This window comes from Mus caroli, unplaced genomic scaffold, assembly GCF_978045245.1.
Source record: "Mus caroli unplaced genomic scaffold, Mus_caroli_1 scaffold_4, whole genome shotgun sequence".
Lineage (NCBI taxonomy): Eukaryota > Metazoa > Chordata > Mammalia > Rodentia > Muridae > Mus > Mus caroli.
Window position 1 is genome coordinate 22830430 of NW_028227259.1, and position 14655 is coordinate 22845084.

General features: G+C 51.3%; 1 protein-coding gene across 2 annotated transcripts; it reads right to left on the reverse strand.

The window, feature by feature from the left end:
* Nucleotides 1-3422: 3422 nt before the first annotated feature.
* Asb10 (ankyrin repeat and SOCS box containing 10) lies at nucleotides 3423-12579 on the reverse strand. 2 transcript variants are annotated; one of them, XM_021163825.3, is made up of 6 exons: nucleotides 12275-12579; nucleotides 11249-11516; nucleotides 9280-9799; nucleotides 5352-5465; nucleotides 4916-5101; nucleotides 3423-4763 (listed from the first exon to the last, which is right to left on the reverse strand). In XM_021163825.3, the coding sequence occupies exons 1-5, from the start codon at nucleotides 12543-12545 to the stop codon at nucleotides 4916-4918; spliced, it is 1359 nt and encodes a 452-aa protein (XP_021019484.1). In that variant the 5' UTR covers nucleotides 12546-12579; the 3' UTR covers nucleotides 3423-4763. The 2 variants fall into 2 exon arrangements, with proteins under 2 accessions (XP_021019484.1, XP_021019483.1); XM_021163824.3 differs by lacking the exon at nucleotides 12275-12579 and adding an exon at nucleotides 11652-12082.
* Nucleotides 12580-14655: the final 2076 nt, after the last annotated feature.

Genomic DNA, 14655 nt, shown 5'->3' on the forward strand with positions numbered 1-14655 from the left:
AGACCAGACTTCAAAAGTGTATTGTACTTAAGAAAGGAGAGGTCAAGCTCTCGATTTGATGGCTTTACAGTGTTGGATATGTAGTAGAGGCTTATTGACTTGATGAATTATGGAGGGAACTTTGAGCTACAATTACTGCAATTAAAGCTGTATGAACAGCTTCCGCACCAATCAAATAACACGCGGAGAAGAGCCATTTTTAAAAGTAATTGCATTCATTTTTTGCATAGGTAATAACATCACTTGGAACAAAATTTCAAAAGCTCAAAAGGATATATGTTGAAATATCTCTGTCCTAAACACTGGCAGTACACACACACTTAAACACGTCTACCATTCTCTGTGGCACAGAATGGATCGTGCACCCTCAGGGTCTCAAGGGTAAAGACCTTCTGATCTCAAAAATGTATGTTATCGACTTCAAGCCAAGAGTGTATGTCTAGCACTAATACTCAGAGCAGTAGGCTCTGCTCAAGCTGGCAAAGAGGTGGGGGGCTATATTTTGGTACCAGTAAATCCCAGCATGCAACCCACTCACACGTGTGTGACAGATACTGAGTTCTGTAACTCATTTATATCTTCAATCCACTCCTTGCACTGCTGGGGTCATAAGCATGCTTGTCTCCGTCTTTGATATTCAGTAGCTAGTATCATGTGTTGGGGGTGGGGTGGGGGAGGGTGACTGCTGCAGCCCACTTTCCCTGCCCTTTCATTTGGGGTGAAACTCAGACCGCACTGTAAAGGGGGGGGGCATTGTTGGGATTAAAAAAAGAGTTGGAAAACGTCCTGGTCCTCTCTGAGCCGAGCCGCACGGCCATGGCCTCTGTTTGACTCCTCTGTGTTTGAGAGAGGAAGCATATTATCTACTCTGATTAATTAAGGAGTAAGGCTTTCATGAATAAGAGGCTACCTCCTTCTAAATGAATTCTACTGCAAGGAACAAAGGAAGGAAATACCTGCCCAATCAGAAGGGACCCACCTCCCTGTCAGCATCACTTTAGGACCAAGGACAGATGCCGTTACCCTCAAACCCATCACATCTGAAGAAGCAGAAATTTTGTTACTTTGTTACCGAATCCCTGAATATCTAGTACCTGGTCTTTCCTAAAATGGAGCCAGGGAGATAAGAGTGATGGTTCCACCCTTAAAGGGGAAAAAAAAAAAAAAAAGAACAGAGACTCACTATGTGGCCTGGCTGGACTAGTTCTTGTATATAGACCAGTAAACCAGACAGGTTTCAAACCATATGAGATTCCCTGCCATAGGCATGCACCTCTCTCTACAACTGGATAAATCATTTGATCTACCCTTTTTGCTTGGTCCTATGTCAGGCTTCATCTTCTGGTCTCTCCTTCATGTGCTGGCAGTTACACCTAGACACAAAGAATGAGCAAAGTGTTCAAAAGCCAACAGGTCCACGTCTCAGACTCAGGCTGGAGTATCCTCCCACTGTGGGCCTCTTCGGCTTCTGTCCGCGGGTACCCTCTGGTGGCACTAGAACGCAACTACAGTTACGCGAGGGAGGTATGGAGTGCCGCAGCGCCCCCTGGCGTTAGTCAGGAGAGGTGCCAAGGGCAGAGGAACTGGAATCAGGCAAGAGGTCCAAGCTTCAGAGTGCTTCTTACTCCACTGTGAGAGGATCGGCGTGGGGATTGTACAGGAATGTCTTGAAGTCTAGTGTGCATGCATGTAGGCATGTGCAACTTTATTGTGGCAGGATTATCAAACTCGGTGTATTAGTTGTGTTGAATGAGTGTGGTATGTGTGAGCCCACCCGTTCACAGGCGCGTAGGTTGGTAGTAGGGAGGTCCGCGCCTCCAGTGCAGGGCGGAGTCCTCACGGAGGCGTGAAATTGGTTTGGAGCAAACACATTATGGAAAGCAATTACCAGGGAGAGGTTCTGGGCCCGCGGGACCATCAGCCAGGAGGCTGGGGAGGAAGCTCCCTGGCTTGCAAGTGTCTGAATTGTCTAACCCCAGGAAGGACCTATCTAATGCTGCTTCCTTAAGGGGCAAGGCATGAAGGTAGACACCCATTGTACCACCTTCCTTATCTTCCCTTCTTGGCTTCTCGGAAAAAAGTCCCACACCTAGTATTCCCCAGATATGGTGCCTCTGAGGTGTCAACTCCTTTGGGAAGCCTTCTCAGGCACTCTCTCACTCTTTGTATTCTAACCAGCTCACGCGTGTTCTGCAATAGCCCCGTGGCTGTATTGATAATTCTCTGAGGGCAGGACCGTGTCTCACAGCCTTTATTTGCTACCTTAATCCCGGCGATCAGGGAGCACAAAATGAACTGTGTGGAAGGGAGAAAACAGAAGCACACACAGAACCCATAAACAGGATGCATAGAAAGTTGCAACCCAGGCAATAGGGTCGGTCCTCCTGAAACAGTTTCAAATTCATGCGCTTCAATCTTATTGGTCCGTCTGGACTTTGAACACGCCTTCTTTGACATATCTGACAGGTTAATCTGGCTAACACAGACCTCTCCAGCTCCCTTACATTCGTAATTACTACCTCCACCCACCTAATTGTTCAAGCAAAAAACCCGTGGGGTACCTTGGGTGGATCTGGCATGTCCACCAGCAAGTACTCTGTGGACCCAAAAAATTCCAAGGTTAGTCCCCCCCATACCCATATCTCTCTCATCTCAGGATGGCTGCTGCAGCCTCCAACCGACCTTATGGATTTTCTATGCTCCTCCTCCAGGCAGTCGCTTGCATCTAGGCAGCCTGAGGGACACTGACCCAATTACACTTCCACCTCTCCTCCCATTTTCATGCTGGCCCTGCCCTGTCATCCAGGTCTCAGGTTAAATGCCAACCTTCCCAAAGAGGTTTCCCCGTCATCGAATCCAAAATCATTCTGTGTTGCTGTCGAATCACTGTTTGCATCTGTCTCTGCATCTACTACTCTAAGGGACCTTTTCTTGTGCGCCTAGTGTCTTCAGCAGAGTAGTGGGGGACAGAGGGTGCCCCCACAGCCCTGTGCTGGCCTAGCCTAGAGCACAGGAGGCATGTATGGGCAAATAAATGAATGTGGGACATCCTCCAGAACTCCTCACCCCAGGGCTGAGACAGCATCTCCAGAGAGACGCGCCCAGGATGGCGAAGCATCTTGCAATGGGTTCCCTGTACTTCAGGATCTTCTGACCCCAACCTTTATCCTTGCAAGGTGCAGGCCTATAGGGACCAGACAGCTGGCTTTTCCATGGCTAAGGGTGAAAACAAAACCAAAAAACCCTGGGCCCTCTGGTCGTACCAGAGTCCTCTTGCCAGTCCTTGCACTTGAAGCCCATGCTGGCCGGTCTGTCCAAAGTTATGGTAAGCCAAGTTCGGAGGCCAGTCTACCCACCTCCAGTCCACTTGGCTCTAATGGCCTTCTTGCCCACTCCCCCCCCCCCCAGTCCCACCCCACATAGTCTGGCTGCCTCTAGCTGGCTGAAAAGTGCTCTGAATCCTGGAAACTCGGGTCCAAGGGACCCTTGACATCACAACCCCCAATCCACTTACTTGGTGCTCTGCCGCTGGGTTCCCGCTTCCCCGCCCCCAGCCTGGCCGCTGGCTGCCGCAGCCTCCAGCTTGTAGGATCCTGGTACAGCAGTGTGAGCAGCGCTGCTCCAGCTCTATCCTTTTACAGACAAGGAAACTTGAGTCCAGGGAGGAGATTTTTGTTCCACAACTACCTAATGGGAAAGCTGAGGGTAAAACTCAGATCTGGTGACAGCTCCACGCTCTTGCCATCACAAAGCTACATTTAAAGAAGCAGGGTAAAGGAACTGAAATAAATGATGGTTCAGAAGTCAAGAGCACTGGCTGCTCTTTCTAAGGACCTAGGTTCAGTTCCCAGCTCCGGCATGGCAGCTCACAACCATCTTTAACTCTTGTTCCAGGGGATTCTGTTCTCTCTTCTGGCCTCCAAGGGTACCAGGCATGACAGTATGCACACACATCTATTCAGGTAAAACACCCTTACATAGAAAATTTAATAAAGCAGATTAAAAAGAGCAAGAGCCAGATGTGCACTGAGTGATGCTTCCCGACCTATAGGTGGCACGAGCAGTGGAGAAATGGTTGTTTTCTTAACCATGCAGAGGGCCCCATCCTCATCCAAGCCAGGCTTACTTTGTCTTCCACATCCGTGAACCCTGTCCCAGGGGCTTTCCCATCTCCAGCCCCTGACCACCAGCTTCTCTTTACACACACCTCTGCCTTGCTCACCCACCCTTCAGGCCACCTGTTCTGACAAGTTCTCACTCTAGAGGCTATTAACCACTGCATGTGAGGAGAGGAGGCAGGTTGGCCTGGGACCTGTTACTGAGTACTGAAGGGAGCAGTGAGGCAGCTTGCACAGGCCTAACCTACCCTGATTCTGTGTGAGGGAGTCACATCCAGGCAGATGGAGGCTTGCTGGAGACAGTACCAAATCACACAAACTGTAGACTTTTTTTTTTTTTAAGACAAAGTCTCACCACATAGCACAGTGTGGCCACTCTCCACCCTCCTGCCTCTGCCTCCCAAGGACTAACACCTGCACCATCGCTCTGGGCTTCAGCCTAGAGATTTCCAGTGCGCACACAGATCTGCACAGGTGCCCTCTGCATCACTACCAGCTGGGTGCTGATCTGGCCGCTTCTCTCAAGTGTGGATCAAGGCGTCCACTCCTGACTTGAAGACAGACCGCCTTGCATCATTCATTGCTGAGAGATGCCCTTGGGGTGGGGGTGGGGTCGGGGTCTGCTTTGTTCACAGGGCAGCAAGCCTGGAAGGAAAGACAGGCACTGAGGAACTCTTGTGGCTGTGGAAGCAGCTGGTTCAGGCCAGAACCGTCCTCCAACCCTCCTGCCTCCTGCTAACACCCCCACCCCCACCCCACCCCCAGCACAGTGGCTGCCTCCAGAAACCAGAGCTCACCTAGTAGAGCAGATCCTCAAAGTCCAGCTGCAGATAGCGGAGCATGCGCGGTGGCAGGGGAAGGCGTGGTAGTGCGTGGGGCAGACAGCCCTCCAGGTGACTGCGGAGCGCACAACGGCAGAGATGCTGCAGCGACCTGGGCTGCTTCACCAAGGCAAAGAGGGAAGAGTAGAATCCATGGTACTTCTGGACACCGGAGGAGAAGACTCAGTGAGAACAGGCTTGGGAAGCCGCCACCGCCACCCACTTCTCCAACAGGGCCAGGAAGGTAACGACTGGGAGCATGTCTAAGAACCTCACACAAACTTTCAGAAAAATTTCTAGATAGGAGTGAGCTGTTGAGTAATTTCTATAGAGGACTGTCATGGCTGCCCCACAAGGAACATTGTCTCTCAGGGACAAGCTGAGTGATGTGCTGAGGGTCCTGGACGCAGACCTGTAGAATCTCTGGTGGCACCAAGCCCTTGGCCTCCTCAGGAAGCTGAACTACACGGTATGTATTCATCAGGACCTCGATGGTCCGTGGGGACATGCACCAGCGATCCAGCACCTGCAAGAGGAAGAAATTTGTTAGGGAATCCTGACAGGCCATGTGGGGTGACTGGAGTGGCAGCTTTCTCCCCCAAAATGTGCTGCAGACCCAACAGCTGATATATATGAGACCTCATTTGAAAATGAGGCTTTATTTACTCGATTCTGTTTGTGTTTTTGTTTGCTTATGTATTTTTAAAGATTTTTTAAATTTAAATTTATGTATATGAGAGTTTGCTTGTGCTGTGCACCACATATGTGCAGTGCCCATGGAGGCCAGAAGAGGGCGTTAGATTCCCTGGAACTGGAATTAGAGATGGTTATGAGATGGTTTTAAGTCCCAGCACCCACATTGCTATGCTCCTCTGGTACCCAGGGTCAACCTCCAGTGCCATATAAGTCAGATGGAATGCGCACAGTTCCAGTAATCAAGAGCAGAAAACAGGAAGATCAAAGTTCAAGGCCATCCTTAGATATATCTCAAGTTTGGGTCCTGTCAAAGCAAAGCGTCCCCACAAGAATGTCTAAGTGGTCGGGCGTGGTGGCGCATGCCTTTGAACCCAGCAGTCGGGAGGCAGAGGCAGGCGGATTTCTGAGTTCGAGGCCAGCCTGGTCTACAAAGTGAGTTCCAGGACAGCCAGGGCTATACAGAGAAACCAAAAAAAAAAGAATGTCAAAGTGATTCCTTAGGCACAAGCCAGGGCACCAGGGAATCACCGAAGCTGGAAAGAAGTGTGGGGCACAGCTTCCAGAAGGAAACACCTCGCCAACAGCACCTCTCTCTAGCTCTAGGCTTCTACACTGGTAGGGGAAGGCTTGGTGGCTGGAGGGGTGCCAGGAAATCAACAACTGCATTTCTAGTGTTCTTTTCCCTAGCAGTCCTCATCTCTATCAGATATGGACTGTGATGTCTTCAACTTGTGAGGGAAGCCAAGGCCTGCTGAGTGTAAGAACCTGCCAGTTGTAGTAGACATACTTGGCACAGCAGCTCCTAGCTCCCACTTACTCCACCATCGCACTGCACTCCAGGGCTCCGAAGAGGATTAAAAAGATCAGAGCTGGGGCTGAGGATACAGCTCACGTGGGCCTGTTTAGCATGCCAGGTCAGTCGTCACAGCTTGTCTGGGCTACCTGAGACCTTTATGAGACCCTTCACATAAAAACAAAAGCCCTCTTTGATTGGTGGAACTAAACCTAAACCACCAACCAAAGAAAACACATGGTGGGACTCATGGCTCTAGCTGCATATGTAGCAGAGGATGGCTTAGTCAGTTATCAATGGGAGGAGAGGCCCTTGGTCCTGTGAAGGCTCGATGCCCCAGTGTAGGGGTATGCCAGGGCCAGGAAGCGGGAGTGGGTGGGTTGGTGAGCAGGGGGAGGGGGTGGGGATAGGGGGTTTGTAGAGGAGAAACCAGGAAAGGGGATAACATTTGAAATGTAAATAAAGAAAATATCTTTAAAAAACAAAACAAAAACAAAAGACAAACAAATAAACAAACAAACAAAAACCTAAAAGCCTTCCCGGAAGGCTGCCTCAGTGGTTAAGAGCACTTGCTGCTCTTGAAGAGGATTCGTCATGTATACGGCAGTTTCATGACCATTGTAACTCCAGTCCCAAGGCATCCAATGCTCTCTTCAGGCTTCTGTAGATACCAGAAATGTATGTGCCGCATAGATGCAACTGAAGGCAAAATGCCCATACATGTAAGAATGTTTTAAGGTCTTGAAGCCAGACCTTATATTCGTAGTGCCTCCATTTCTTGCCCTGTCTCTGAACAGTGCTTATTAGAGCTGTGTCAGCCTAGGCTGCCAGGGACATTACATTACATCTCTGCTGGAAATGCCTGCTCTGTTCCTCCCCTTTCTCCAGGGAGTCCCTGTACTAAGTCCCTCCTCCAGGAAGCCCAGGCAGTGCCAACTAGCCTTGCCATCTACCTTGCCTGATCGCTCCTTATATTGGCATGGTTCCTGACAACTTAGCAAGAGCTTTCTCGTGCTCAGCTTCATTCTAGAACACCAGCCAATACATCCTGAGCACTCTGCGTAGACCACAGCCTGTTCTAAGTTACACGTATGAACTGTGTTTCCTAAGCTAACCCTAGGATGCAGGGAGCCCTGTTTTACAAATGATACAGGCACAGAAAGATTAAGCAACTTACACACACAGGTGCCCGGCATCAAAGCCTAATCTTTTGTTTTGTTTTTGTTTTGTGTTTGTGTTTGTGTTTTGTTTTGTTTTGTTTTGTTTTTGTTTTGTTTTGTTTTCCAAACAGGGTTTGGCTGTCCTGGAACTCACTCTGTAGACCAGGCTGGCCTCAAACTCAGAGATCATCCTGCCTCTGCCTCCCCAGTGCTGGGATTAAAGGCTGTACCATCACTACAAGAAAGAGCCTACTCTTCATGGTCACCAGGCTTGCAGGCTATGGTCAGGCTGAACACCCCGGTGGTATACACTGTCCGGTAGGCACTGACGCTCTCTGTGCTGCTACAGTTTTCCATGTCCTTCAGCAGAGGCTATATGCCATGCGAGGAACTTGGGAGCCAAAGGATTTCAGAGTCTCCCTTACAGGCAGCACAGGAACAAGTGTCAAAGTCTGGCCCCCATCTGGCCTCTCCAGCATCAAGCCCAGTGCACCCAGTTTCTGGAAAACTGCAGAGGCAGGCTTGCCACATGGGTGAGTTGTCCTGGCTAGGAGGTTGGGACTCTCGCCAAGGCTAGAGGGGCTGAGATTGTGAGGAAGGACAAACAGTGTCCTTTACCCTGACCCCTTTCCCCCAAGACAGCTAAAGGCCAAAGCAGGCTTGCTCTGGGGCAGAAGTGGTGGGGTTCTGGGGTGTCTATCTGCCGTACCAGGTCCTCTTTCTGCCCTGCCTGGCGGGGAAATCATTAGCTGTCAGTACCGCAGTCAGATTACAGGGAATTGCTCGTCTCCTAATTATCTGGTGTTAATAGGAGATTAATTAGTGTTAATTGTTGATTTTCTTGTATTTTCCCAAAGGGGAGACCAATCTGCCGAACTCTCAGGCTGTTTAATTATTTGGTCTTGCTTAGGAATCCAGACAGATGCTGCTACGTTTGTGAGCAAAGGGGAGGTAGGGACAACAGGGATGGCTGGGGGAGGGCCTGGGCTAGCAGGGACCTGCCCAGAGCCATTACCCTTCCAGAAGGCCAATTTAGCTTTGACATATTCCCTTGGAGAACAACTGTCCCCACTCCAGGCCCAGAAGCCTCCATGTTACGATGTTTGTTATATAATATAGTTCAACTCAGCGTGGGGCAAGGCCGTCCCAGGACACCCTAGCCCAGCAGCTCAAGTAGAACTCACCTCAGGGAAGTTAATATAAGATTGAAACTGGAAGATGACCGTCAAAACTATTTTCAGAGGGTAGAGACAGCTAGTGGGGGCGGTGAGTTAAGGGTCCTAAACTTTCAAAAACTAGGGTTGTATTCCTTCACCGATGCTCAGAGCCGGTGAGCCTTGGGGAGTAGATTCAAGCTCTGCCCTCAGGGAAGCTCACCCATACCCAGGGCAGATCTCTTCAAACTCTCCCTTCCTCAGCTCAGAGCTTGAAGAAGGCCTTCACGGGTCCTGACTCTTGCGTCCTTCTGATCCATTGTAACTGAGCTACTACTCTCAGTGTGCATTTTCCTCAAGTGCGTTCACACACGTGTGTACTCACACACACACCCGTTTCCATGCACTTGTTGCTGCTGTATCCCTTCCCTTACTTTTGATTACTTGTTGCATGGGAGGAGAAGCCCTTCTATCTATTCAAGGGCTCCTAGCTGCTTTGAGATGCAAATCCAACACCCTGCCCCACGGCCCCTGTACCTTGGGGAGTGCCCCTGGCCAGACTCGGACAGCACCATGATTGAGTAGATCTCGCACTGTGTGCTCAGGGCTGTGGGCCACTGCTGTAGTTGGACCGAGCAGAGCACAGTGCAGAGGCGTGTGTCCCCCGTAGTCCATAGCATTAGCGCTGACACCACAGGACAGGAGCAGCTGTACAACAGCTGAGTGGCCATGGCGGCAGGCCAGGTGCAGGGGCCGCTGCTTGTCCTGGTTGGCAGCATCAGCATCAGCCCCCACAGACAGCAGCAAGTGGCACAGTTGAAAACAGCGGTTGGTGGTGGCCTCAGCATCCTTTGGGGATTGACAGCGGATGTCACAGGCAGCCAGCAGTGGCGTCCAGCCTTCAGAATTGCGGACATCAGGACATGCACCCCATCTCAGAAGCAGATCTGCTAGTTCCACATGGCCAAGCCGGGCAGCTATGTGCAGAGGGGTCTCTTCTTCATCTTCCGTCCGACCATCTACTTGTGCCCCAAACTTCAGGAGCAACTCGACACACCTAAGCAGGGAGAGACAGTGGGTGAGGACATGGAGCCACAGCACAGCATGGCTGCTTCTCTGAGCACAGTGAACACTTTGAGAGCTCTGTGGACCTCATGGCCCTACACTCTCCTGTCATCCAGGCTTTCCCATAAACTCGAGGCAGAATCCACAATGGATCCCCTGTGCTTGCTCTCAGACTACTGCTGAACTCAGATGATCCTCTTGCTTCTGCCTCCAAAGTTCTGGGATTACAGGCACCAGCCGTCACAGTCCACAGCGACAGCTTTCTGGCTCTGTGTGTGTGTGTGTGTGTGTGTGTGTGTGTGTGTGTGCGTGCGCCTGTGTCTACATGCTCAGAGGCATTAGATTCCTGAAGCTGGAGTTACAGGCAGTTGATGTGGGTGCTGAGAACTGAACTCTGTCCTGTAAGAGCAGTCTGCGCTCTTAACTGCTGAGCTACCTCTTCAGCCCCAACACAGTGCCTTAAAAACAAACTGAGGGGCTAGAGTTGGGAGCACCCAGGCAACATTATGATGGTTTACAAACATCCAAACTCCAGTTCTGGGAGATCCTATAGCCTTTTCTGACCTTCCTTAGGAATGGGGTGCACACAATACACACACACACACACACACACACACACACACAGAGAGAGAGAGAGAGAGAGAGAGGCAAAACATTCATACACATAAAATAAACTAAATAATTCAAAACCAAAATCAACCCCACCCCAGCCCTAAGGTCCCTGGGCAGGATTCTCTTCCATCCTCACAAGAACACAGACGTTTCCATGTGGTTGGAACATGTTCTTCTGATGGCTGGCCTCAGTCCCTGGCGCTCTCATTAACCTAACATCTCAGAGCTCACCGAGGCTGCAAGCACTGCGGGTCTTGTCCAGGTTTATACACGAGTCAGAGATGCAGCTGACGGAGCTCAGCAGAAGAGCACTGGCTGCTTTTCCAAAAGGCCCTTGTTTGGTTCCCTGTACCTGTTTTATACCACCATGCCTGGCATGGACATTTTTGTATTATATGTATTTTACTGCAATTGCCTGCTTGGTTTGTTTCAGTTGGGCTTCCAGGAAGCTTTAACTTACTTGCATGGTTTACCTGTTCTCTTTCTCTCTAAGGGTTTCTGAGCCAGGGTTTGACCTGAAGCTTGCTACGAAGCCTACACTGTCCTAAAAGTCACTCTGTAGCCAGAGATGACCTTGAGCCTCAGACCCTCCTGCCCGCACACCCCCATAGATCAGAGGTGTATGTCAGTATGCCTGGTACAGAGCTGGCCAGAGCCCTCAGTGAAGACCATGAGGCTAGGCCCCTGCCCCAGCTCTCCACTCTCCCCCAGAGGAGCAGAAGTCTCTTGCCCAGGACCAATGGGTGGATACCTTGGAAGTGACTACACATTGACACTACCAGCCCAGCCTGTCCCCAGGAGAGTGGATTCCAAATAAAACATCACTCACTCGAGGATACCAGGCCCCTGGCAGAGATGCAAAGGGCGTTTGCCATCCTGGTCCAGGGCGTTGGGGTCTGCTCCAGCCACCAACAGCACACGGACACAGGCGGCATGACCTGCAGAACAGGCCTCATGCAGTGCAGTGCGGCCCCCGGGGGCACTGTCCGGCTTGGCTCGACGCCTCAGCAGCAACCCAAGAACTTCAGTGTGGCCACGGCTGGCTGCCACATGCAGTGGAGTGGTCAGTTCCTCCTCATATGTCAGAGACCAGAGTCCTAGGAAGAGAGGGGCAAAGGCCTCAGATCTCAAGGGATAATAAAGAGCTGCCAGTCAAGGGGATGAAGGGACCCGGAGCTCGGTCTGCAGCCCTCCCCTCTCCCACTCAGACCCTTCCATGCCCCGACTTGTACTCAAAGCACGGATGTTGAAGCGGTAATCTCTCCATCGCTCTGGGTCGCTGGTATCAAAGATGGAATCGGGAGCCAGACCAGTGCTGGAGTCTGAGAGGATTCGAGAGACAGAGCCCACATCCCCAACAAGTACTGCCTGCCAGAAGGCAAGGGCGGGTCCTGAAGCCGAGCGGATGATGATAGGTCCCAGGCCAGGCTCAAGGTGCTCCTCAGACCCTCTGTCAGGCTTCTCTACCAGCTTGGCACACAGGCTGTATCTGTCACCCTGAGGCTCTCCCTGGTCCCTGCACTCCTCTGGGGACCAACTCATGAGCATATGGGGAAAGAGATAGTCTCAGAAGGAAAGAGGAAAAAGGCTACAGGCAGAGAGAACGGAAGGAGAGAACCACAGGCAGAGGTTCTGTGTCCCTTTCTGGAGCCCAATCTGGCCACAATGTCCAACAGGAGCTATTCTGGGCCCCACATGACTTCTATCTTGGTCCAAGGGCTAGGTTGTTGGGAAAGTTTGGTGTGGAGAACAGCAGCTAGGAACTTCAACTTGCCCTGAGTCCTTGGGACCTCTGTTCCCGAGACAGCCAGCCCAGCTCCCATCTCAGGCTTTCCCACCCCCAGCTGTCCCTCACCCCTCTGGTGGCTGCTCCAGCGAGGCTCAGCTGTCCGGCTCTCCAGCAGCAAGTCAGCTGTGCTGTGAGGGGGGAACAGGTCCTGCAGCCTCGCCAGGTCCCCAGTGTACAGTGCATTCTGCAGAGCCATGTCACGGCACAGCAGCGGTGGTGACCCAGGGTCCCTCCGGGCTGGAAAGGACTGAGATCTCCAGATCTGGCAGGTAGGAGCAGAGGGGAAGCACCCCAGATTGTGTCTCCTGTAGAGAGGAGAGCGTCTTCCCCCAGGCATGGCTGGAGAAGGAACCAGAGAAGCAAAACTTGGGCCACGCTCAAGTTGAACTGGGCAGTAAGTGCTGGACCCCAGCCAAGAGAAGCCCAGTGTGGGAGGAGTGAGAGAGAGGCAGGCTAGCTGTAAATAGCACCCGGCTGAAAAGCTCCACCTGGGGGAGGGGGGAGAGAGAGGGGCCGAACAGTGGGGTGGGTGGGGGGGAAGCAGCGGAATGACATCCAGGTTGAAGCGCTGTTCAGGCCATTGCCTCACAGACAGGAAAACGTTCCAGAGAAGGAAAAGGTGTGCCTAGGGACACACAAATAACTTGTCCCAGACCAGGACTGGAGCCAGGACCCTAAGCTCCTTCTCATCTGTCACTTGTTCCATCACCAAGTCAGCTCCACATGCCTGCGTTTGTGATTTCCAGGGAGGCTGTTGATTCCTATTCCTGAAATACAACCTTCCACTGCCAAACCCGAAGGAACCTGGTAGAGATAAACATCAGAGATTTGGCATGAGGCACCCCCAGGGGGTCTCTGGAAGCCAACCTCTGTCCAGGAAAGCAGGACTCCATCCTCAGGCAGCAACAGAATCACTCCCGTGCCCACTGGGTGCTGAACCCCCATTCCCATTCCAGGTACCAACACCTTGCCCACCCCGAGCTCTGGCCTCCCCTCCCCATCTCAGGTTCCAGCTTCACTTCCTGGATGACCCCCAGCATCTCCTACAGGCACCTCAACCCCTCCATAATTGTATGGGTATCTTTGCTGGAAGTGATTGAGGAAGCCTTCCTGGCTTCTCAGCACTATAATAGACTGCTTTTGTTGAGGAAGGTGGGGGTAAGAGGCAGAAGAGTGGAGAGAAAGGTGACATGAACCTGTAGGCTCAGCTCCGTTGCATCTGCCTGTCTTGGGTTTTGGGTTGCTCTAGCCTTGGGCTCTCACCTGGTCTGGCCCACACTGACTTTTTTTTTTTTTTTATGTATATGAGTACACTGTAGCTGTCTTCAGACACACCAGAAGAGGACATCAGATCTCACTACAGATGGTTGTGAACCACCATGTGGTTGCTGGGAACTGAACTTGGATCCTCTGGAAGAGCAGTCAGTCCTTGTTTGTTTGTTTTTTGAGACAGGGTTTCTCTGTATAGCCCTGGCTGTCCTGGAACTCACTTTGTAGACCAGGCTGGCCTCGAACTCAGAAATCCACCTGCCTCTGCGTCCCGAGTGCCGGCCCGATTCTTAACCATGGGCACTGACTGACTTTTCTCACACCCTCTGCACAAGGTTGGCATGTCTGCCTTCTGAGCAGGAAAGCGTGTCTTCTTCAGCCCTTGCTGACAGGGTCAGTCCTGGCCTCTTGAGTCCCCCACCCTCTTTATAGGAGAGGTTGTTAGAGTCATTTGTTTCTTCACAATGACAAAATGAAAAACAAAAACAAAGAACAAACAAACAAACAAAAATACCTTCACATAACAACTTTGACAAAAACAGCTCAAAGAATGAAGGGTTTATTGTGGCTTCCAGTTCAAGGGGACACAGTCCGTGATGTTGAGGCAGGCTTTGCAGCAGGAGTTTGAGGCAGCAGTCACAGTGCCTCCAAAGTCAGCAAGCAGAGTGAAGAACACGGGGACCCAGCTTACCATCTCTTCTGCGTTCAGTATCCCATCCCACGAAATGGTTCCATCCACATTTAGGGTGGCTCTTCCACCATAATCTACAAACTTCCTCCGAGGTATACCTGGAGATTTGTCTCCAAGGTGATTCTAGGTATCAGGTGTCAGTCAATATTAACCCTGAACCATCACAGAGAGACTACTTAGGGGCATTGCCTCTGTCATCTCTATGGTCTACCATGGCCCCTCTAGCCCTCTATGCATCTCTGTGGTCCACCATGGCCCCACCTCCTTCACTCCCTCACTCTGTAGATGCTTTGGCTAGCATATTTGAGTCCCAGAACAGGAAGAACCTTACAGGCTGTTATGTCCAACGTCTCCTCACTTCATAAAGAAGGAGACCAAGCCGGGCATGGTGGCACACGCCTTTAATCCCAGCACTCAGGAGGCAGAAACAGGCAGATTTCTGAGTTCGAGGCCAGCCTGGTCTACAAAGTGAGTTCCAGGACAGCCA

Coding starts and splice junctions, on each gene's coding strand:
- Asb10 (XM_021163824.3), bottom strand. CDS start 11,967: ATGCTCATGAGTTGGTCCCCAGAGGAGTGCAGGGACCAGGGAGAGCCT. Junction 9,800..11,248: donor CAGGGGCCTGGTATCCTCGA/GTGAGTGATGTT, acceptor CTCCCTGCTTAG/GTGTGTCGAGTTGCTCCTGA. Junction 5,466..9,279: donor GGCCAGGGGCACTCCCCAAG/GTACAGGGGCCG, acceptor TTCCTCTTGCAG/GTGCTGGATCGCTGGTGCAT.